At 34.5% G+C, this 26,492-nt stretch overlaps 1 protein-coding gene across 1 annotated transcript in view; it reads left to right on the top strand.

Annotated features, from left to right (window-relative positions):
* LOC150100539 (trafficking protein particle complex subunit 2-like protein) overlaps positions 1 to 26,492 on the top strand; it is a 47,439-nt gene that overhangs the window by 5,780 nt on the left and 15,167 nt on the right. The window contains exons 3-4 of the mRNA XM_090401448.1: positions 3,356 to 3,528; positions 16,779 to 16,866. Coding sequence (XP_090257574.1) covers positions 3,356 to 3,528; positions 16,779 to 16,866 — 261 coding nt within the window. The remainder of the gene's footprint in view (positions 1 to 3,355; positions 3,529 to 16,778; positions 16,867 to 26,492) is intronic.

Raw genomic sequence — 26,492 nt, 5'->3', positions numbered from 1 at the left:
TCTCTGACCATGAGAAAGTATGAAAGAACAAGAAACTTGATAGACTTCTGCATAGGATAGTAGATGTTTATTGCGTTCTGTGTTTGTTTTCTATTCTGTTTCCAGATAACATTTTTTTAATGTTAACATTGAAATTAGCCAAAAAACTTTGACTTAAAATTCTGCTCCTAATTTTTTATTTTTTATTTATTTATTTATTTTATTTTTTTTAAGTGAGTTCAGTGTTCAGCTCATGTGTTTAATGTTTTTGTCCTATTTTACATTAATGAATTTCTATACTATGTTTCATTATTACTTCATTGATCTATTGGGACAGATGAATGTTCAACCAAACTGGTTAGGTCCTTGACATGTTTGTATAATTTCAATCTTAGCAGGAAAGATCCCACAGGAATGGAAAGAATGTATGATAATCCTTGCACAAGGGTGACACAAAAGTGATATGTCTGACTCTTGATCTGTCAGTATCTTTAGTTATTTGCTGATGATGCAAAGATAAGCAGGGCAATCAGAGATGCTACTGATACACAGCATTTACAGGGTGATTTGAATAGGCTGGAAGTGTCAATTCAATGTTAGTAAGTGTAAAGTTATGCACTTTGGTATGATTCGATATCAAACACCATATATTAATGAGATCATGCTTGGAGTAACTGATGAGGCTAGAGATTATGGACTTGGTGGATAGAAAGTTGAAGTTCAAAGGTCACATAACAAAAATTGCAAATACAACTTAGAGGATATTTGCAATGTTGAAACAAACATTGATATGTACGGATATGGAAGTCATTTTTTCAGTGGGGGGGGCATGGGTTGGAAGAACTAAAGATCAGATACAGGAAAGAAAATGAAGTATATATAAGTCCTAAGAGACAATTACAGGGTGTTCGGGATAAATTTGACAGTTTCGTAAGGAAAAAGAAAATCTTCTTTGTATCTATTAAATTTAATGAATTGACAAAAAAACATTACAGGCAGAGTTAATTACAATACTATCAACAAGATTTACTCAAAATAACCACCATTAGCATCGATCACAGCTTCAATTCTGCTTCGGAACCTCGAACAAGCTGATGCTACAGTCTCCCTGGGAAGGGCCGCAAAAACTGTTTTAATTTTATCCATTAACTGGGCTTTTGTATTACTGGAAGTGCGATTGGTGTCTTTTTCAACTGCGCCCCATACAAAATAATCCATGGGGTTAAGGTCTGGGGAGTTTGGAGGCCAAACATTTGGACTGGTGAAGTCGTAGAAATTTTCAGACAACCATTTTTGACTTTTCCCAGAGGTGTGGCAAGGGGCCGAATCCTGCTGCCATACATACGGCCTACCATTGGCTACCCTTGTTATCCAGGGCTTGACTACAGTTAGCAACTCCACGAACAAAGCCCGAATTCCAATGCCAGGGTTCTTCAACACCTGTTCCTGCAGATTTGCGAGGAATTCTGCTGTACGAATGCAATCAGATCGTCTGCTAGGGATCTTTCTTCTTGCTACATCCTCGTAGTCACCATTGCAAGTCTCTAGTTCATGCCTGATTGTTTTTACTGTATTCAGGGAGCATTGGGCAGCAGTCGTAATATCCTTATTTTGATGGCGGGCACGAATCATCATGATACAAGTTATTCTCTTCCATGATTCAGGTGGGTTCCAGCTATCCATCCTTTCTGACATCTTGTATATGAATGAAGAAGGGTCCAAACTTTTAAATGAAGAGAAGTGTGTGTTAATACATGTAACTTACGGAAAAATATAATTAATTATAAATATGTCAAATTTATCCCGAACACCCTGTACCTGAGACAGCATGTGATGAAGTGAACTTGAGTTTGGGAGTGCCAGATCTTGTGATAGCATCAGAGGATTTATCAATAATCAGGGTAGCCATGTCATCTGATTGGAGAGCATTAAGAAGGGATATATGTAGAACTACAGAGCAGGCAATTTTTATGACAAGCTTAGGAGGCAGCTTGAAGTAAATCCATTGCATAAGAATCTGCAAGGAAGGAAGCAGTATCATATTGTATACCAAGTTAGAAGAATAAATCAGGTAGGAGTTAGATGGATGAGTAGAATCATTAAGCAGTAGCTACAACAGAACAAAATGTTGGGAAGAATATACAAGGAGAAAGGTAATCAGCATGAGCAGTAAAGCTCAGGCCATAAGGATGATGAGCATGGTAAAGAAGGCATTTTTTCTTGCTTTGACTTCCAAACACTTATCTGAACATTCACACAATCTTCCCTGTCAGTTATATAAAGGTTTGCAGAACGTAACTCTTATGTAAATTGGGATCTGTCTTACTATATTTCTTCTCAGCAGTTTTTATACATTGCAAGTTCAGATTATTATGAGTTTATTTTTTGAAATGAAAACAAAAATCAATCTTCCTGATAATTTAGTTGCTCTTCAAACTTGCATGGAACAGTTAAATTGTATGTTGATTTATTATTTATTTATTTTTATGAGAAGGAGCTGTCACGTTCACTCTGTATTAATTAATACAGAATACTGATCAATTTAAAGTATGAGCAAAATAGTGATTGAGCAATATTACAATTCATTTTGGTTTTCTGTTTAATGATACACACGTTGATGTTGTAAATGCTTAATTTTCTTTTGATTCAAACATGGTCAAGAGTCTATTTATGGTTGAGTTACCTTAACTTTAAACTGCCATTAAAAGTTAATTTTGAATTATTTTACCAAGCATAAACATCTCCTGAATGAACTGAATCTGGAAATTAATGAGGAAAAAATCTTGGTAGCTTATTTGAACTGGAGCTGAATTAATTTTAAAATTGCACTCCACAAAACCCAAGTACTCAATAAAAGTAGTATTCTCACCCTTCCCTTTCACAAGGCCTTAACTGCTTAGGTATCAATTCTAAATATCCCATAACACTAAAAGAAACATTCAAGTTTAGTTAGTTGCTTTGTTGAGTTGTAGTGTATTATATGTGTGCAAAAGTCTGTTCCATAACAGGGTGTTTAATCAAATCTTATTTTCTTAGGGGTTTATTTTTCATGGAATGACTATTTGTACCATCCAGGGCTAGCTCAGTTGGCCAAATGAATTGTGTCTTTGTTTTCAAACTAACAAACATTTGGTGTGAATTTAACTGTGGTATGGATGCTTGTCTTGATGTACTAAATGATTTTCATTGCCTGGGATGAGACTGCCCTGCTTATTTGGATTGAAGTGTCTTGAAAAGTATGTTTGGGCTCTAAGAGAAAGCTCCTCCATCGTAGTAGTAATGCTGCAATCTTTTGTAGGTGGGTTCGTATTGGGAGTGGGAAAAAAAAAAAAGCTTTCTATTATTAATTTTATTTGTTTTTCATTTTGGTTTCTAGAATTTTCCTCTGTATGTAAGAACAGTGTCTCCAGGAAATGAACTAAACTATATGTACATTATCCATATATCACTTGATATTATTGAAGAAAAAGTATCATCTATAAGTAAAGGTACTGGAGATTTGCGGGAACTGTATTTAGGCCTTTTAAACTCCACTGAAGAATATAAAGTGTAAGTATTTAATTATTTTTTTAAAAAAAATTATTTTAGCTGTATTAAATGGTAATATTAATCCTCTAAGTCAGTATCATAGAAATCTAAATATTTACAGTTTAATTCATTATCAGTTTGATTATTTGAAAACAAAAAAAAAAGTGATAGGACATTGTTTCAAATAATGTAAGTTATACCAGTATTACTTACAAATACAGAAACTAGAACTGCCCCAAAACCTTGCCAATTTTGAAAATGTAGTATTGTAATATGTGGCTATATTTGATTTTTGTAATATCTTTCGTCTGTTGTGCATTTGAAGTTCTACCATATATATTGTAATACTTATTTATTTACTTTATCTGTATTATCTTTACTTTACTTTACTTCTATATTTAATTTACTGTTTTCTTCTATACTTCGATTTACTTCTTCATCATCATCATCTTCCTTATACCCTCTTTTACCTTGCGGTGTCGAGGGTCTGTTGTGCATTTGAAGTTCTACCATATATATTGTAATACTTATTTATTTACTTTATCTGTATTATCTTTACTTTACTTTACTTCTATATTTAATTTACTGTTTTCTTCTATACTTCGATTTACTTCTTCATCATCATCATCTTCCTTATACCCTCTTTTACCTTGCGGTGTCGAGGGTCCATTGATCATCGGACCTCACTCCGTTTACAGGATAAGGTGGTCAGCCTTATGCCCCGGTGTATCCTATGGCCTGTAGTGTTGGGTTCTCAAGGCCAGCTTGCCTGCTTTGCGGGATGAAAAACCCCAGAATAAACTGGGGAAAAAACCCTGCTTCCACGCCCAAGACTGGCTAACTTGGCTATGGCTGAGGAAGATCCTTCAGCTCCTCACGTCACCGATGGGAATCGAACCTAGGACACTCCTTCCCCAGGCATATGGTTACAAAGCGCATAGCCACTAGGCTAACTGCGCAGACTTGTATGAGTTGAATTTGTTATGGCGGCATGATTGCAATACCCATATAGGATCATAGCCAAATTACTTGTGATAAGCTAATGTTAATTTGTAAATGTTTTCTTAGTATTGAATTGAATTATATTAGAAACTGAACTGTACCATACTAATGAGTTTAATAAACCTTTGTTCATTGATAAAACAGTTGTCTGAAATTGCTGCCCAATGCACCACTTGAAAAACGTACGAACCTAATCATACAGGAAATTAATGTGTTAAAAAACGAGATAAAGTGTCACGACTGCAATATTGTTTCACATTCAGACATATTTTAGTTATTGCTCCTTGTTTTTGTATTTAATATCTCAAACTAAATGTCCCAAAAGGCGCAGTATAATATAAATATTAGGGACATTAAGGGGAGAAATAGCTTAAATATTTGTATTTTCGGGTGATATCTCGTGCATAGATAATAGTTGAATATAGATAAGCAGAATTTCACTAGATAGAATAATAATCATAAAATGGGACACAACAACACCACCTACAGAACCTTGAGTTGTGTTTACAAGGAAAGTTGAGTTCACTGCTTCATGGTGCTCCTGCCAAACTCTGCCTACCATTGGTAGGCAGAGAGTTTGGCGGTACAAGGTGTACCACAACTCGTCAGACCACATGGCTTTTTCGCAGTCTTCCAGTGTCCAGTCATGGTGTTCCTGACATCACTGTAGACGAACTTTCTGGTTCTTTGCAGAAATCAGTGGTTTCCATATAGGCATGTAACTGACAATATCAATCCTCTTCAATTCCCTGCACACAGTTCAATGAGATATGGGTCAAGAACAGCTTTTATTAAATGCTTTGGTCAACTGCTGTACACAGCAAGTTCTGTTTGTCCACACCAGCCTTCTCAAACAATAGCAATCTTGTTCCTGACAGACTATTGCAGGACCATAGCTACACTGCTTAGACAAGCAATGTGGTAGTTATTTTTCCACTAATTAAACGCCTGGTATATCTCACCTCATGAGAAACCATTCAACTCGGCTGTTTTCAAAGTCACAGCTCCAGCCAAACAGGCACCCACGATAAGCCCTTCATCATTAAACTCCAAAAGATCCTTTGTTTTTCCCCATTGTGATCAACAGCATTCTTAAATAGTTGCCTAGAACAATATACGTTGCGTAAAGGTTTCTACTTCAGTGGCCAGTATGTGAGATCTTGGTCTTCCTCCTGCCAAAATGGCAAAAAACACTTGGTTTGCTAATCTTTCCTTCCCATTTTATTTAAGAGATCATACCATCTAAGATTAGCTCTGCTAACACATTCCTGAATATTAGCAATGGCAAGTTCATTCCTAATATCCTCATTATTAATATGACATCACCAATGATGCCATGTGTTCATTCTCCTAATCTTTCTCAGAACTCTCATATCTTGTTCTCCAGTTTTTGGTCAAGTGTTTTATTTCTAACCAATCCATAAGTTAAAATTGGTTTGAACACTGTCTTGTATACAGCTAGTTTAATGTTTTGACTAATTTTTCTCTTATTTCACATAAATTCATTCAGTTGCTTTCCTTTTGTACCGCCTTTGCTAATTCTGTAGTCTATTTCCATATTAATTTGCCATCTTCACTAAAAATTGTGATTAAATAGCTGAAATGATTTATTTGTTTTACAGGTTCTACAATCAGAATGCAGTTGATGTTTTTAATGTTTCTATCTCTTTTCACTGTCTCTGTCTTTTTAATGCTGATTTTCATGCCAAATTTATTACAGCAGTTATTTAGTTTAATCAGGGATTCCAGCAGCCTTGTGCTGAAATTACTAAGGGATATAACATTAACTGCATAAAAGTAAAAATGAAGTTTAACATATCCAATTTGATATCAGTTTTAATTCTATGTTTCTTAATGATGTGATCCATACAGATGATGAATATCAGTTGAGATAATGTGCACTGTTGTTTCACACCATCTTCATGTGCCTCCTTCAGTTCCAACTGCTGATTTACAACAGTAAGTCAGCAGTTAGAACCGAAGACTATGTACTGCTTAATATAATATAATGTCCCATTCACACCATATAACCGTAATATTTTGAACAGCTTTTTTCTTGGCATCTTGTCATAACAAAACTTATATATTACTTCTTCTATATCTCTATTCTTCATTAACCTTATTTAATCCCTCTTTTAACTTTATCTAATCCTTTCATATACTCTATTAACTATAGTATTCTTGCTCTACCTTCAGTATTCTTTATCTATACTTGAGATCACTAGAAATTTATTTTTGATATAATGACTGTGCCACCAGTGGTCTCCCTGTGGTATAAGAATTATCAATACTTCCAGTAAAGTTCGCTTCCTATCCTAAGGCCCTTCTCAATAATATTTTACAGTCGTGGCTAACACTTAACTTCAATTCGTAGCTATTTGTAAACTCCCGGCTCACAGGATCATGTTTATTTGGAAACAGTGCATTGTGTAAAAGATGAGGTGGAACTCTTTGTAAATAAAACAAACATGTTTATTTGTACTGAAACAATCATACAATTCACACATTAATGAATTACTACTTCTTATTCCACTCTAAGTCTAACACCTTAGAGAAAACTTTCTTTAGAACATTTTACATAAGCATGCAACATAATACAAATTATTAAACAATTTAAAGAGAAAACTATTAGCCCATTTACAATATAGGAATTATTGTGCCTCGTTAACTATAAACTTCTGAAAATAACTTTATGCAAGTTATTTTCATACTATATATAGTAACTCTATAAACTTATCAGTCCTAAAACAGTCTCTCATAACAGACAAAATTACACTGAAAATAAACTCACTTGACTACTCTTTTTTTATATAGTGCACTTGCTCACCTTTCCTTTACTGAATTCTCTGGCTTCTCTTCTGTATCTGGTCTTGGGCTTTTACTTGGTGATTTCAAGAACACCGACATTTTATTGACGAATGGCTGGCAGAACCTGGAGCACAATTTCCTGGCGTTATAGAATCGGGTGAAGGCCTGACAGTCGAGGCCTCATGCAGGTCGTCCTATTGGCAGTGCATTAGGTCCAGCGGCGCTGCTCCCACGGTAATCGGCTCCTGGGGCTATCCTTCGCAACATCACTCAAACAGGATGAAAGTCGTGGATCGACGGTATTCTCTCCTCTTTTCCTCCTTTCTCTTCTCCTGGTGTCAATCTCATTTCTTTTTCCATTATGCCTTATATTCAGTTTTTGCAGGACCCTGGATGAAGGTTTGAGACCCCCGAACTTTCCAACGCAAACTCTTGACCTCTTTTTTAAACTCTGACTTCTAGCTCTCCCTGAAGTGCACATTTAATCTCCTTAATGGAACGGCATAGCCATGTTAGATGTATGCCACCCCTTTTAACACTGACCTTGAAGGCGGTATCGGACTGGCAGGTTTCTTTTACATTTTATCTAAATACTAACATCAATATATTTCCGATTTCTAAGACATTGTCTTTGAACTTCTATTTACACAATTTAGCATGCTAATTCCTCTGGGTTTTAATTCATGGGCTTTTGGTATTACTTAAATACAAATTTACTATTATTATTATTATGTGACACCTCCAGGGAGTCCAAAGACTCATCGAGGGAGAGTGTGCCAACACTCTACGCTGTATCGAATTTTACAGTATTCATTAAAAACAAACAAAAAAAAGAATAATAAACAAATACACACATTAAAACCGAGAAGGTTAATCACGATCTATCAGGAGAATGATAAAGACAACAAATGAATATTATAGCAAGTATTTTTTGAGCTTGAGCAGATCAAAAGAGAAATTCTAGGTTTTATTATGTGATACGAGATATCACTGAACAATCTAATAAATGTATAAGTACTACATTTGTGGTGGAAGGAATCCTGCGAGGTGTAGTTTAGATTATTGAAGTGAACAATAGTAGTTGAGAATGTCATTTGATGTTCTGTGAGAAATAAGAAATCTGGTTTATATGCTTGTTGTTTATACATCTCCACATTGGTATAGTGACATTGAAGTGTATTTTTGGAGATTTTTGTTATTCATTAGGCTCAGCATGTGCCCACTACTGTTCAGTCTGTACATTAGTGTTATTGGGATTGATTTGAGGAGGAATATCCAGTTTGCTAAAATAATATGTGGAGAGGGTAATAATTAATAAAGGTGATGTAGAGATCCCCCAAGAATACAGTTTGGGAAAAGGATAATGGTTTTGTTGAAAGTGTTAGATGTAAGTTATGTACTTTGGGATGGAAATTGGTGAGTCAATTATTGTCCAAATTACTTTGGATTAAATTACTGAGGCAAGACCTTCCCTTTACAAAGTCATGCCCCCCCCCCCCAATCTCCTGCAACACAGTGTTATATTCCTCTTCACTCATTCTTGAATTTTACACAGCATTACTAACTTTTCCAATACTTTTATTGCCACTTGTGAAAATATTAATTATCTAAAATTTTCTTTTCGTCTTGGAGTCTCCAATGTAATAGAACTATGTTGAACTATCTTGTTTTCTGGTTATTTCTTTGGGACCCTGTCAGTGTTAAGACTTAATGTTATGTTGATTGGATGCAGCAATCAGCAGCAGTTAAGATAATGTAGACACAGTGCACTAATACATTGTTTTAAATGAAAAAGACAGTTAAATAGAAACATTGGTTACCATGCCTAAAAACTGCATATAATCAAAGAAGGGTTAGAAGTGCATTTAGTTTTTTTTTTTTTTTAGCTGCTGACCTATAGTGATAAGCATGTGAAAAAAACTGAAAAATCTTAATTATCTCACTGAATGTAATTTTTATAAGCCCTAATAATAATTTGCTGAAGCAGTGATGGGAAATTACAAGTGACACTGTCCAAAACAAAATTTCCTCTGATTTCTTTTGTATTTGTTTTGCAGGTTATGGTAGTTTCATATCATTGATATTAAACTTCAATCTTAAATTGTTTTATTCCAGAAATACGTGCCTATTGTCTTGAAAAAAACATTCCTTTTAAAATTCTATTGCTGCTTGACAATGCTCCAGGACGTCCTCTTCACATCGGTGATTTGAATGAAAATATAAATGTGATATATCTACCACCCAATACAACAGCTGTGATTCAACCATTGGATCAAGGTTCGATTGCTACATTCAAGACATATTATCTAAAAACTACATTTCCTCAAGCAATAACTGCAATGGACAACGATGCTATAACATTACACGATTTTTGGAATAATTACGATATTAACCAATGTATCCAGAACATTGGAATTTCATGGAAGGAAGTATCAGAACAATGTATGTGAGGAATTTGGAAGAAGTTACTACCAGAGGAGACACTCGAAGAGTATAATGAGCATAGTATGTTAGAACAAATTGGTGAAGAAATCATTGAAATTGCAAGAAAACTGGATTTAGAAATCAATATTACCGATATAGAAGAATTAGCAGATCATGAAGAAGGTGACTCTAAATAAAGAAGCAGAGAAAAAATTAGAAACTTTCGTAATGTGGACCATCAGAAGAATGTTGAAAATACCATGGACAGAGAAAATGAAAAACGAAGATGTTTTAAAAAAAGCAAAAATGAAAAGAACATTAATGAAAATAATTAAAGAGCAAAAACTTAAATATTTTGGACATCTAACCAGACAAGAAGGCATTCAGAAATTAATATTAGAAGGGAAATTGGATGGAAAAAGAGGGAGAGGTAGACCCAGGAGAATGTGGTTCGAAGACATTAAGGACTGGACTGGCTTGAATTACCAAAAATGTTCCAGAGCAGCAAAAGAAAGAAAAAGGTTCCGTGACATGGTTGCCAACCTCCTTCTAGGAGATGACACTTGAAGAAGAAGAAGGTGAACTGACTGATGAAGACTTGATTTTCCAAAATGAAAGAGTTGTAGAAGAAGAAAGGAATAATGAGGAAGATGAAGAGAGATCGTTAAAAAAATTGCTGTAAAAGGATTAGCTGAAGTATTTTCTAAACTAAATCAAGGACTTCAATTACTCAAAAATATGGATCAAGACACTGATCGCTTCACCCAAGTCGAAAAGCAAATTCGAGAAGCAGTCAGATGTTATCATGAAATATATGAAGAAAAAAAGAAAAAAACCCAACAGACAACATTAACCAATTTTCTGATTAAAAAGCTACTTCCGATCGTGAGAAATAACCATATGGTCCAAATGAGTGACAGTTACTCACCTGCTTAATTAAAGACACCATTAATAAGTTTTTTGTTTATGTTTATGTTAACTAGTATTTAAAGGAATTTCAAATTAAAGTAAGTGCACCATTTTTGATATGTGTTTATGTATTTTTTTCTTAAATTTTTCTTTCTTAATTTTGTATTTATGTATTTGTAAGTGCTAATAAATAATTTATAAATGTTTATGTAAGTTTATACAATTTTAACCGTTTTAAGTTAAATAGAAACCTAATTTATGAAAATATTATAACAGCAATCAAACAAATCAAGAATGAAAAAAAAAGTCCTCGACTTACGTCAGAATCGACGGAGACGCTGGAACAGAACCGCGTTGTAAGTCGAGGACTACCTGTATATAATTTATAGTCTAACCAAGTGGAAAAAACTTCCAACATCTTTCTCTAATCCAGAGTAATTTAATAATAAGGTGTGACACCTTTTGGCAACTGGCATATGGAAATATGAGTTCTGCATTGCTTCAACCTTGGTATCACCTCTGGTCTGAAGAGACCTCGATAAAAATCGAAACCGGTCTGGGTAGTGACCCTTCCCGTATTGATATACATGTCCGCAAGAAGATGTGCTTTGCATTATGGCATACTAAGGAAAGTGATGAGAACTTAGTCCACCTTTGCCACGAGTTGCTCCCAGTCCTGAAGATACTTCAGGCACAAACTTTATTTGCTTACACTTGGATAAAGGATTAAACTAAATATATATAATTTATTGATCAAGAATAACTGCATTAGCAGTTCCTGTATTTAAAAAATACTGTAATGATTTTTTCAAAAAAATAAATAGAAATGTTTTCATGTTCTGTAAAAGTGCAAAACTAGTTTTAAAAACAGATTACTCAAAATCAATGAATTGAGCATAACATATAGTTTCTAACAAAATATATTCAGTAACTATTTCTAAACTATGAATAGAACTTTGGGATTATTTTTCTCAAGTAGAAATAGAACCACTGTTCTTTGAGTCTTTATAGTAAAAGAAACTGCAGATGTAATTTGCTCTAAAAAAAAAAATCACTTTTGCAAAATATACTCTAGTGCTTTGGTGTTCAACATGGTGGTTATCTATACTTGAGAGATTTCATTGTGGAATTTTACCATTTGTTTTCGTTCCATTTTATTGGGCATTAGGATGGCTTTATAGTTGCCAAGCTGTTGTCATATGCCAAGAGTTGCAAGTTGATGGTTACTAATGCTGGGCATAATTTCCATTAAATAGTTCAAGCCAAATAAATGTCTCATGATTGCCAGACACTCAGCCATTAATAGAAACATAACAACCTTGGCAAAGGCTATCCATCTTATGGTAGTTTGTATGACACCTTCTTTCATAAATATTAGTTTGTGTGGTAGTCACATCATAGTGTTTTTCTATTTCTTTAAACTGAATTGCAGGTATCAGTATCATTTTGAATTTGCAGTCAGTGACTTATTCATCATCATGATATCTACCCTTAGGATATTCAGATACTATTGACAGCACTACATGACCAAGATTACATTATTATTAATCTCCTACCAGCAGTTTCTCTCCATAATAGCCTATCACTTGATAGTACTCCAATATTTTCCTATCTAACATTTTGTTATATTCTAAGGCACCTCTAATTGAATCAGTCCATCGAGACCTTGGTCTTCCTTCCTTCTTTGGAACTTTTTCCTGCCATCTTGCCATCAAACACCTGTTTCGCTAACTTATTTTTTTCCCATTCTGTTTAAGTGGCCATACCACTTTAGACCAGCCCTACTCTTACACATTCTTGAATACTGATAATGTCAAGTTCCTTCATAATATCTTCTTACTGCTGTTGATTCAATCTGTTCAGGTCCCTAATTTTTCTCAGAACTATCATGTTTGTGGTCTTAATCTTTGATCAAGTGCTTTATTTCTAATCCATGATTTAAAACCGGTTTAAACACTGTCCTGTTTGGTATTTTGGCTAATTTCTCTCTTATTCCATATAAATTATTCAGTTGGCTTCCCAAATTACCAGCTTTGCTTATTCGGTTGCCTATTTTCAAATGTAATCCCAATGAGTTCTTCCGCTTGTGGCAAGTAAAAGAATGTCTTCAGAAGGATAACTTTAGTGAGTGCTGATGGTGTAAACGGGAGGGTCTCTTTCCTTTTACTATCTATTTATATGCCCCTTTTTTATATCTTCAATATCTCTTTAAGCTATACTGCCTTCTTATTCTTTGAACACCAGAAAATTTGTTTGAAAAGCTGCGCCACTGATGTCCGTTTTCTAGTAATATGAAGTGGTTTCCCATTACATTCAAATTATCACTGATTAATTAATATCTGCAGTCGTGGTCTACTATCTATTCTTTACTATCCTTTCTCCTGGATTCCCGCTAATAGGCTCTAATATTTTTTTCGGAACAGTACATCAAAGAATTAAATATCAGGCAACACTCTATTAACATTTAAACAACACACTTATTTACCATAAAACAATTTACACTATTAAAGAAAAAATTCTTAGTTTAACTTTACATAAAACAATTATGTTAAAATGCCCTTTCAATTCATGAAAATCATGTCACATAAATAACCACTCTCAATATCTAATTACTATCCTAAGCAATAGTACCATTAACAAACAGTTGCTTCTTTACTGTTATATACATAAGAATATCAGTACGTATAAAAGTTCGATCCTTCAGATTCTAAGATAATATAATAATACTCTAGGCAAATGCACTATTAACCAACTGTTACTCTCTAATTGTTACACAAATAATCTTCTATTACTTGTTAAACATTTAAATCCAACCATTAACTCTGTTGAAAATCAGCAGCCTAATCTTAACATTCTGCTATTAGAGTTCTCCTATAATTCACAAAATTAGAAAGAAAAAATCAAACTCACTTTAGGGCTGCTGCGCATTCTCATTCCCTGGCTTTGGATTGAAGTCCTGACCGTTTTCTCCCGAATCAGGTTTTTCTCTCCCTTTTTATGCCGCCAGTAGATCTACTGACGCTTCTGGGATGCTGCCCTTGCAGCACATCAGGCGAAGATTTTTAACTTGAGTAGCACTTGCATGTATGTCAAACTAACGGAGCAATTCTTTCCCGCTTGATTTTTTGACAGAACTTCTGAATTATGCATCTACACTGCATAATTCAGAAGTTCTGTCAAAAAATCAAATTCCAGATCGTTGGAGTAGAACTCTCATAATTCATCTATAAAAAATAAATAAAGCTGAATGTGAGAATCACAGAGGAAATTCTCTACTAAGCATTTCAAGTAAGATTTATGCAAGTAATTTGAAAAGAAGCTGAGAAAAATTGTGGAAGAGAAATGTGGAGAGGAGAAAGATGCATTCAGGCCAAATAGAGATTAGAAATAGAGACTTTTTCCCACTGGGAAAAGACGAAACTTCTACACAGATCTTCATACAAACATCAACGTTTATATAAAGAAAGTGCTGAAACCCTACTTCACAGATCCAATCTAAACTCCAATGATGTTCATGCCATTCCTAAAGTATGGGAAATTGTCATACAAAATTGTGTAAAATATTTTAATTTTAATTTAATCTATACAATCTAATGTATTTAAAAAAAAAAATGCTAGAAAGTGCTGTTGCATGCATTTGGATTCCATTGTATTCATGTGCCCTATCTGTATGTTATTCCTAGTATTGTTCTCAACTGTACTGATGATGTCCTAAGACACTTGGTCGAAATATTTACATTATAAAAAAACCGATTACTGTGGTTTTATGTGTGTTTATTTAGTCATGAATTCTCCACAGGTTTCTTTATATAATCAAATAGAGATTGTCAAAAAGAGAATTTCACTTTATAACAATAGTTGAGAAATCATGGGGATATGGAGGATCTGTACTTTTGTAGATCCTTTATATTCCCATGCAAAACTTTTATACATCTGTATTTGAGCAGCTCAGTGGATGTGGCGTTTGCACACCACCGCGCTAGGCCGCACGAAGGAAGTCTTGGTTTCGAGTCTAGTCGGCGACTAGAGGAAATTTTTCTAAGCCTTTTTTTGACCGGTTCCCGAGTTAGTCGATCTCTGGCACGGGCAAGCAGGTTTTTCCTCCCGGAAACTCGGGTTTTTCGTCCTGTAAACTCAAGAAAATCGACCGTAGAACCCACATTATTTCAGACATTAAATATATTGTGTTAGGGTTAGAGACCACGAGATGGCGGCACATTTGAGCCGTCTCTCTTCACTGCGTACCGCTTAATTAGTGATAGCCTTGGGCCATCTGTCTCTGATTGGTACCAGTGGAGATTGAACTGCCCACTCAGTCTCCAAAAGTTAGATAGGGCTAAATGGCCTCGCCTACTCCCGTATATACGGGAATAAAAAGGCGTTAGCTGATTTTTTTTTTTTTTTTTTTTTTGTATTTGAGCATTTCTGCTAAAATATCACCTATTCCAATTGCCTTTTCACATTTCAGGCTTTTGTTTTCTTTTTCTATCTCAAGTATTGACCTGTATTCCTGTTGCCCATTTGAAAATTTCCTATTACTGTTATTATTTCCTGCCTCCATGGAGTCATAAGATTATTGTGGGAGGTCAATACTGGACAACACCAATTTTAGTGAATACCGCCACTACCTGCACAAAATTGGTTGGTGGAGATGGAGAGTTGTGGAGCAGGGCCCTTTCTTCGGAGTCTTTGGATTCTTTGGAGATGTCACGTAATAATAATAATAAACTCTCTGATAGCCAGTTATGAGTCCAGTCCACCAACCTGATATCCAAATATTGCAAATCAAATATCAACTGTTATGTGGCACCCTGTCAATTTTTGGAATTTTAAAATACCTTTAAAAATCTCCAAAAAAAAAAAAAAAAAGACAGTGTATACCTTACATTACCCACTGCTCATATTATTCTATTGTAAAAGTTAATCAGATTACTAAAACCAGAGTGTCACTTGCCGGCCTGGTTGGCCAAGTAGTTGATGTATCCACTCTCCAATCAACAGACTTCAGGTTCAAATCCCCCCATGGGCATGGATGTTTGTATCACTAGTTCTGTCTCTCACTGCTTGTTTTGTTTGTCTTTCAAAGTAGCTACTCCAGATATCTAGGATATCCTTATTTTCAGCTTTCATGTCACCTTTATCATCTTTGATTCTTTTTACCGTAACATTATATTTTATATTGATACTTTGACAAACTTTGGTTTTAGGGATCTGTCATGCAGAATATTATATTTCTCTGAATCTAAAATGATGGCATACTTAGTGAATTATTATAATTGAACAACTGCTAGATTAATTTTCAGCTGAAGAAACCAGATATTTTTAACTTTGAAAATTTAATTTTTTAAGACGGTTGTTTTAAATTTTTATCCTGATAAAAAATCTTTTCTATTTCCTTTTTTCCCTCCATAATTTCTCAGTCCCTTACCATGGCTTATGGGACTCTACAGACCAAATAAACATGCAAAAAAAGTTTGCATGTTTGGTCTGTAGAGCAGGTCTTCTGGATTTGTTTTTAACCATTCATTGGTTAAAAACAAACTTATCCTTAAAATGTATTAGATTAAGATAATATTACCTGTTAATAGGTATATTCATTAATTAAAAAAATTGGTGTTTTTCATTAAAAAAAATTCAAAGGAGCCTTGATAAGTAGTCAAAATCTTGGATATTTCTGCATATTTTAGTTGAGAATATGCTCTGAAATTACTAATATAAAAGTTTGTTTTAATTAGCAGCCATTTGATGTTCATCTAGTTCTTTCATTTTAGTTCACCTGTATTTTGGTAAAACTATATGTTATGCAGTATTTGAAATATTATGGTGTGAACTGTACATTCACTTGTATGTATTGAATTCTGGATTACTTATTAAAATCTGAAGTCTTTATTATTTATGTACTCCTTAGCTCATTAGCATTTTGTCTCTGCAAATGGTCACACTGATTAACTAGCAGAAGCTAGTTGCTAGTTCCTATCAAATTTTTCTTCCTCACATAGAAATATATTTTTATGAGTGTATTTTAAGATTTTATTCACTTTTTATTGATGCTGTAATAAAATTTACAATATTGTTATATCATTGTCATGAATGTTTATTTGAATATAATGAATGCTATTCTTTCATAGGTTTGGATATATTACCAATACAAAAATAAAGTTTATAATTATTGTGGAGTTATCATATCCTACCCTTCGTGATAATGAAATACGTCAGGTGAGTTTGCATTCTGTAGTGCTCTTTAACACTGAAGAAAGATCTCTACATCTCATACAGTATTCCCCAAATATAACACAATCAGCTGCAGGTTTGAATATAATGTGGGTGTTAATTGTCTCCATTCCCATATGAAACACACACACAGTTTGCAGATCTTAGGCCCACCAGAATGTGGAAATAGTAAAATTTGCAGTTTTACTATTTACATATACAACTATGCTGGCATGGTTATCTGCTCTCCATTCAGTAGATTGTGAGTGCAAAATCTGCCATGGGCATGGATGGTAGCTGAATTTCATTGTCCATTGTGAGACCATTATTCTACTTATTAGAGGCCTCAGGTAGCTTGAAAAAAAGTTGCACATTTGGTCTGTAGAGCAAGACTTCTGGCTTCTCTTAGTCTTTGCTGACCCATAGCATTATAATATACTATAGGCTAACAGCATTTTGTGGGTGGGATTTCTATTAAAAAAAAAAAGGTAGCATCTTTAAAAATTATACTTTTATAATAAAACTTCTCTGTTGAGAAAGCAACAAAATTTTATGGATTTTTTTTTTTTTCCAAAATACTTTTTCAAAATCTAAAATAAAATTTATACAGTAAATTATGTTCATCGCTAAAACTTTGTATGAAAAAGCTAAATGTTAAATTTTTTATTATTTTAGTAATGTTATGAAATTTACATTTTATTCAGAATAGAAATACAATATGTACAAAATTTTCATCATCATCATCAAATTCCTGCCATGTACCCTCAAGGGGTGTACAGGATATGATAGTACTACATGAAAAATTTACATCATTACTAACTTCCTATCTACAATTTTCCTCCAAATTAGTCTGTTACTTATCAAGACTCCAACATTATCAGTTCTTATATTTCTATTGTCTAAGGAACTTTGTACCGTATCAATCCATCTATATCTTGGTCTTCCTCTGGGTCGTTTTCCTGCCAACCTGGCAAAGAACACTTGTTTTGCTAATCTTTCCTCTCCCATTCTATTTCAGTGACCATACCACCTGAGATTAGCTCTGCTAACGCATTCCTGGATGCTGACAGTTTCAAGTTCTTAACTAATATCCTCATTTTTAATATGATATTGCCATTGATGCTATCTGCTCACGCCTCTAATCTTTCTCAGGACTCTCATATCTTCAGTCTCTAGTCTTTGGTCAAGTGTTTTACTTCTGACTCAGATCCATAAGTTAATACTGGTTTGAACACTGTCTTGTATACAGCTAATTTAGTGTTCTGACTAATTTTTCTCTTATTCCATATGAATTTATTCAGTTGACTTCCTACCATACCAGCTTTGTTGATTCTCTTGTCTATTTCCATATTTAATTTACCATCTTCACTAACTATCGTGCCTAAGTAGCTGAAATGTTTTACTTGTTCCACAGGTTCTCCATTCACAACACAGTGGACATTTTCAACGATTCTGTATTTTCATTGTCTTTGTCTTTTTATTGCTGACCTTCATACCATATCTATTACAACAGTTATTCAATTTAGTCAGGGAATCTTGCAGACTTGTAGCAGATTTATTTAGAAGTATGACATCGTCCGCATAAAGCAAAGAGCTGACATTAACATCTCCAATTTTGATATCAGGTTTAATACCACTTTCCTTCATAATATGATCCATATAGATAATGAATAACAGAGGGGATAATGTACATCCTTGTCTCACACTAGATTTAACATTAAACCATCTTCCTGTACTTCCTTCAATCCTAACTGCTAATTTACAACTCAAATAAAGACTAACTATTGCTTGATACAATTCCCCATTGACACCATATAACTGTAGCATATTGAAAAGCTTCTCTCTCGGCACCTTGTCATATGCCTTTTCCAGATTAACAAAACTTAAATACAGATCTTTGTTAAATTCCCATGCTTTCTCAACTATTTGTCGTAAACTGAAGATCTGATCCTGACAGCCTCTATTTGGCCTGAATCCAGCTTGTTCATCACCAAGCTTTTCTTCCACAATTCTTCTCAATCGTTTCTCAAGTATACCTAAATCTTACCAGGAACACTCAGTAGGGAAATACCTCTGTAATTCTCACAGTTTTATTTCCCTTTTTATATATGGGTACTATGAGAGCTCTTCTCCAATCATCAGGAATTTGTCCCTCTCTCCAGGCCTTCTGAACTATGCAGTGCAGCCACTTCAAGACTTTTATCCAACCATACTTCAGCATTTCTAGTCGAATATCATCTGCTCTGGCTGCCTTTCCACATTTCAAGCCTTTGATGGCTTTTTCTACTTCAAGTATGAATATGTATTCCTGACTGTATGCCTGTTGAGTGTTTTTTTTACCACTGTGCTATAATGCTTGTTTCATTTAGCAATTTTTCGAAGTAATTACTCCATACTTCAAGGATATCTTTTTTCTCCTGTTTTCATGTCACCTTTTTCATCTCTAATTCCTTTTACAGCACTCTTTCCTCCATTTCTGAGCTTCTTCAACAACCTCCAGAATATTTTATCACCTTCTTGATATTTATTTTCTATGTTCTTGCCAAAGTCCTCCCATGACTTTTGTTTAGCTAGTTTTACACACTGTTTAGCTTTCTTACATTTGTCTCTGTATTCTCTGAGAACATAAGCTGACTTATTTGCCAGGAATTTTTGATATGCCTCCTTCTTTTCCTTCACTGCCTCTTTTACTTCCTGTGTCCACCATGGAGTTCTGATTTTTCTATCCTTGAAATCAACCTCACCACATGCCTCTCTGGCTGAATCAATCAGGGCTTTCTTCAAGGTTTGCCACTGAATCTTCAAGGTTTTGTCCCTGTTCTCAAACTCTTTCATTTTTTCTTCAATCATGTTTGTGTATTTTAGTCTACAGTTCACATCTGAGAGCTGCTCAACTTTTATTCGCTTTAAAACTTTCTTACATGTTATTCTTTTCAATATGAAATTCAATTTTATCCTGCTCAAGACTAAATAGTGATCACTTCCAATTTCAAATCCTCTGTACACTCTGGTGTCCTGTCCTGCACCAGGGAGAAAACATCACTATCAACAATAACATAGTCAGTGAGACTTTTCTTATTCCTTGCGTCTTCTCTCCATGTGAATTTATGCACATTTTTATGTTGGAACATGGTGTTAGTAATAACCAGTCCATATCCTGAGCAGAAATCCAACAGGTATTTGCCATTATTATTAGCTTTGCTCTTTTCTCCAAATTTTCCCAAAAAATTTTTGGTATGTCTGACAATCACTTCCTATTCTGCTATTTAGATCCAAAACAAGGACCAACTTTTCCTTTTTCATTGTGTCAGTAGCTTTCTCTAGAGCCTCAAAAAATTCCTTTACTTCTACCTTAGTAGAACCTTCTGTGGGACCATAGGCACAAATAAGTCTCATTGTCCAGTTCCCCATTCTGATATTTGCCCATATCACTTTACTTGAGACTGTCTGCCATTCAAGAAGATGAGCCTTGTATTTTGTGTTGAATACTATGGCTACTCCTTCTTTTCCTTGATTGTCATTTCCTGAATATAACATTTTGTATTTATTGCTCAGAAAGATCTCACCAGTTTTTGTCATTTTTGTTTCAGTCACCCCTATTATGTCAATCTGGTACTTATCTAATTCCTCTGCTGGCTCCGTTTCTTTGCCATTCAGGCTTCTTAAGTTGATAGTACCGATCTATAACTCTGGTGATGTTGAGTTGGGGGTGTGTTTTTAGATTTGTTCCAGTAGCTGACTTTTCGCTGTTCACCCTGGTTCCCTGCCAAAAACAACAGGGGCCTTGTTTAACCGGGCGACATCCCATCCTGCATGAAATTTTGTCATGTTGTACCATCATTTTGTATTTTGGTTTAACCAATAGGAATACAATTTGGTCGGCTAAATCCCCAATTGCCAGCCCATCCTCATTCGTTCAGCCCATCCTCATTCGTTCAGCCCATCCTCATTCGTCAGCCCATCCTCATTCGTTCAGTATCCAGGTAGATACCCAGCAGCGTGCACCATGAGAAGGTGAGTATTGGACACTAGGTCAGAAGCCCTGGTCGGTTCTCCGCATTCCTTTAAAGGCTATGTGGAGGTCTCCTCTCAGTTATACAGCTTTGACCCTTAAGCACCCCACAAAATTTTCAGTATTTTATATATTAATTTTGCAGTATTTTCTACAAGTTTTTTGTGGATCCTGCTTGCAAAAGTTTGTAAATTTTACAATATATTAGTACCATGATAATTTTTTTGTCTATTTTTATTAATATATTATTTACATAAAATTATATTTACATAATCTGGAAGCTTTGCTTTAGAGACCAGACATGATACTTTTTCAATCCACTTCATGTCCCCAAGCAGGATGGTGGTTTCATGCTAGGTAATGAAATGCAGCTCCTACCTGAAGACAACTAACTATAAATTCATGTGTATGCCACGGTAATTAATTTTTTAATAGTATAATAAATTTAATTGAATCCTTTATCCAAGTGTAAACAAACAAAGTTTTTGATCTTCAGGACTAAGCTCTCATCACTTGTCTTAGTATCCAAGATCTTTTTAATAGTATGTAAATATTTCGTCTTAAGTATCATAAGATATCATCAGTACAATTATAAACAACAAATTTTGAAATATTTACATATTATAAATAAAAGTTAATTTTTTTTTTTTTATTACATCACACCTCCAGGGAGTCCAAAGACTCATCGAGGGAGGGCATCTACTCTACAACTCCTCGTCTCACTACTCCACCAACCTTCATCATCTAACACCAACGCCATCTACCGCCGACTACCACCACTAGTACTTTCACAGACAATCACAACATCCATGCCCACGGCGGGTTTCGAACCTGCAGCCTTTTGGCTGGAGAGCGGATAAGCTAACTACTCGGCCAACCAAGCCGGCATAATTACTGTGGCATATGTGTGAACTCCACAGGTTTCTCTATACAAGAAATACCTAAAGACAGTCACAAACATCTGGATAGTAGGATTTTAATCTGTAGCCTGTTCCTGTTGGTTGGAGAGCAGATATGCTGAAAACCTGGCCAACCATGCTTGACAATACAATAGTATTGTATGCCTGGATGTTAAACTGTAAACAGCATTAGGTCACACACTGAATCACAACACCTCTTACACTATAGATAATATTTTAACATTTCCCTTTACACTTGTGTTATAATTGGAAAGCACTGTATTTTGTAGAACAGTAAATTTTATTTAGTATTTATTGGTGAATGTTTTTGTGCATTTGTGTGTGTGTGTGTGAGAGAGAGAGAGAGACTGAGCAATAGCAACTTCTAATAGTTAATGTTATATGATTTATGTAATGCAACTAAGTGTATCATCTGATTTCATGATTAATCTTGATGAAGTAATTATAAGCATTGAGGTGTGAATACATATATGTTAAGTCACCACTACTTTGTTGTCAGAATATCAGCATGTGGATAGTTTGATTTAGGGTTTTACTAGCTGACATTGTTATTTTTTCACATGCCTCTCTTATTTATATATAGTAAGTATATTGAGGATTTATGCTCTAAAAGAATTACATGGATTCAAGAATTTTTCTGTTTGTGCTATTATAGTAATGATTTAGCACTTTTCCATTGTACCTTGTTTGTATGTCATCAGGCATTCCAGAAATTAGAACATGCTGTGAAAATGCTTTGACATTCTTTGATTTTATGCAATGTTCCTGATGTTCTATTAATATAACTCTTGATTTTTTGCACAAGACTTCATGTTGGCATTGGTGCAAACACAATTGTATATAATGGAGTATTTTCACAAGTTCCGTGTTTCAGCTTAGCTGATCTTTTAGTTAATATCAAACTCACACACCCAGTAAGCTTACAAATCCATAGCTTATTATTGATACATGTTGGCAAGAGATTGAGATAAAAGAAAGAATCTTTTGCCATGTTTCTTGAACAGCTGAAGGTAGCAGAAGAGGCTTTTTCAGTTACAAGTAAATGGAATGAATGAGAAGGAAAAAAAGACCAAAGAAAGTTTGTTGAGTAGAGTATCTAAGAATGGAGATTTATCATTTTTATTCTGGATATAAAGTGTGTCCGATTTATTTGATATTACCCACTTCATATATTTTTTCAGTGTGATTTGATAAGTGTACCTCAGGAAATTTAAGAACTTAAATTGGAACATTATTATTTTTCACAACTGGACAAAAGCAAAGGGTTTGGTTTATGAACTTAAAGAACGTCAACTCCAGTGAAGAATTAGCGGATGTAATTAATGCAGCTCAGTATGGTTTCTTAGAAATTTGTGTGTAGTTTGCAGTAGGTTTTTAGTTCTGCTGTGAATACCTTCCTGTTGGATTCTTTTTCTATAATGAAGTAGATATTTGCGAGCATCTTTTCTTAGTAGTCTCGTGTATTTAGGATCGCTCTAGAGTTTCTTATGTTTTAAGATAGTATTATGATATTAATATTATGTGAACTTTTTTTTTTATAGTTTGCCTTTATGGACATAGTTTGTTATGGTGAAATAATTTGCTATAGTGAATTTTTCTTAGAACCATAGCAGTCCATCTAGGTTTTGATGTCACTTTTCGTCTAGTAGTTTTGATTGATGGTATTTAGTGAACAAGTTTATTATCAGTTTGCTATAGTAAGAGCTGACTGTAAATTGGCATTTTTTATGTTGGTTTTTTAAAAGTAGCAATTTTTTAGAGAGCTTTTCAGGTGCTCTAGAATGATTAAAATCATTACTGAGAATCAAGTTTTTATGAGTTAGTTGTAGAATGTAATTATATTTATGAAAGGCTACTTTATTGTTGAATGAGGAAATGCTACCAAGATTAATCCTCTGAATTGTTTTGATTTGGTCTTGTAATGTCGGAAATTAATTTCCTTTTGTTCATTTTATATACTTTTGTTGCTTGTACATGGAATACATTTCTAACTTCATCCCACAATTCTATGGAGATGATTTGTTTTAATTCTTCAGGCAATATTTAATCTGCTAAGTGTGAGCTTTGCTTACACTTAGCAAAACTCCATGCCTCATAATCAAAGCTGTTTTTTACATTATTCAGACAGCAGTACTTCTGATGAGCTTTTGAAGTTTGTATTAGGATCAAAATATGCAGAAGTAGATTACAGGATGTAACAGGTAATGAAATGGACAACCATATGACCAAGTAAAGTTTGCGCCTGAAAATATCTTCAGGACTAAATATAGTGTTGTACTATCTTATCCAGTAAGTAGTGCAACACCAAGGCAACTCGTGGCAAAGGTGGAGCAAGCTACCAGGCACTTCTAACCCAGTATCTCCCATAATGCAAAACACATTTCCTATGTGGATATGTATACTGTTATGCATTAAAGGGATTGGCCATCTACCCAGACTAGTTTCGACCTTTATTGAGGTCTCTTCAGTGGGAGCCAGGCCCAGAGCTGGAGATACCAGGCAGAAGCAGTAGCAAGTCATCTGTGCCTATGGGAGTTGCCAAAAGGTTTATCACCTTTTTTAAAAATTACTCTGGATTTAGAGAAAGATGTTGAAAATTTATTTATCACTAGGTTAGACTATAATAGATTTAGTTTAATCCTTTATCCCAGTGAGAGCAAACAAAGTTTGCGCCTGAAAATATCTTCAGGACTAAATATAGTGTTGTACTATCTTATCCAGTAAGTAGTGCAACACCAGAAGTGCCTGGTAGCTTGCTCCACCTTTGCCACGAGTTGCCTTGGTGTTGCACTACTTACTGGATAAGATAGTACAACACTATATTTAGTCCTGAAGATATTTTCAGGCGCAAACTTTGTTTGCTCTCACTGGGATAAAGGATTAAACTAAATCTATTATAGTCTAACCTAGTGATAAATAAATTTTCAACATATGACCAAGTGATAATTCTAACCACGATGTACTAGGTTTGAATCCCACTGTAGTATAGGTACAGTGAAAAGTTTTCAGATGGTAAATGATTATCATCACTTTGTGTGAGTCCACCATGCTTAGTGGAGAACTGAAGCAGCTTGATTAAAAATTGTCCGACTCTTAAACCACAAGCAGTTTGGTTTATGAAAATGGAAGTGAGGGTCAGACTAATCATTTGTGACTTTATCCCATAGGTGAAGTAGACATGCTGATTTTAAACATTTATTTTGAATTTCATCTCCATATCAACAGCAGCATCCTCAGTATGATGTGCAAGTAATTACAAGGATCTAAAATATATACTATTCAGACAATAAATCCTGCATCAGCCAGTTGAACTACAGTATTTAAATTAAATCACAGTTCAGAAAATGATTGCCTACTAGCCTTTATTAATTATTCTTGTGGTTTGTGTTGTGTAATGCAGTATTTATTTAGTTGTATTCATTAATACTTTCTGCTTATTGACTTTTTTGCAGTTAATTTTCCATTTGGTTTTCTGATTTACATCTTGTGAGTTCTCCAACCACTACATAATTTTTTTTTTTTTGTTGATATTTTAATATTTTTTTGTTTCTGTTGTGTTGTTAAATACATTAAATAATATTTTGCTAGTGAATTTTCTTATAGAGTTGCACCCAGTAGGCTAGGCACCAGAAGGCTCAACTGTTGTTTAAGCTGAAGGCAGATTTTCTACATTCTAAATTTTCTATTTTCTAGTACTGATTTGAACTTAATTTTTACAGATGTTTTGACTGTATCTATGATTAGAACCCACTTCAAATATGCTGAATTTTTATCTTGGATTGTTTTGGCACACTCGGTAGAAAACCAAAGCATGGATAGTGGTTGCTGAGTTATGTATGGTGTGGAGAATAAAAACTTTCCCAGTGATGATTATTTCAGTTATTTGGTTGGAACAAGGCTTGGGTCAGAAGGGTGGAAGCAGTAACCAAATCATGAAAAGGAGATTTAGAAATATTAGTACTTAGTAGCATTATAGTGTCAAAGGATAGGAGCTTGCAGTTGACTGCATGAGACCAGAAAATGTTTTGGTCTCAGGAAGGCTGATATATGTAGTATATTTGAAAGGACAGTTGGTTAAGAAAGCATCCTATATTGAGAGAATGAAAAGGTTTATCTATTATTCTGATTGCTAGGTAGACAAGCAATTTATTAAATCATTATTAAGAGCAAATATTTTGGCATCTCTTCCAACTTGATTAGTGAAATTAGAGATGGAAAAATAGTCTGCACAGATGACTGTCACACTGAAAAGAAATGAACTAGAGAGAGAGAGAGAGAGAATTCAAAATGGTTATTGAATTTAAAGTGCTGTTTTTTTACTGAAGAATCATGGGAAATGTAGTTAAGGCTCTCAGTTGATTTTATTAGCAATAACAGATCAGATTTTGATGTAGGTAAGTGATTACCTTACCTACATCCAATTATCTGAATAAAAACAAACACACATTTGTTTTTATTAAGGCCATGATTGGTGGAGTGGATGTGAGTTTTTTTATTGTTATATGAAACATTCCTTTCTCTGATCTTACAGTGTCACTGTTATTTTTGATGGCATTTCTTTCACCATCTCCCCAACCATGGAGGGATGCATTATGTGTCTTCATAGTTGGTGTCTCAAGCTGTAAGAGCAGAGGCATGCATTGTGGAAAAAGGCTCATAAACATGCTGCCCATTCAGAGAGCTCCTATTATCCTGATCAT

The sequence above is a fragment of the Typopeltis vanoorti genome, chromosome 12 (assembly GCF_054136105.1).
Source record: "Typopeltis vanoorti isolate ZY-2024b chromosome 12, IOZ_Tvanoo_1.0, whole genome shotgun sequence".
Lineage (NCBI taxonomy): Eukaryota > Metazoa > Arthropoda > Arachnida > Uropygi > Thelyphonidae > Typopeltis > Typopeltis vanoorti.
The sequence above is the reverse complement of the archived record's forward strand: the minus strand, read 5'-3'. Positions and strand labels throughout refer to the sequence as shown.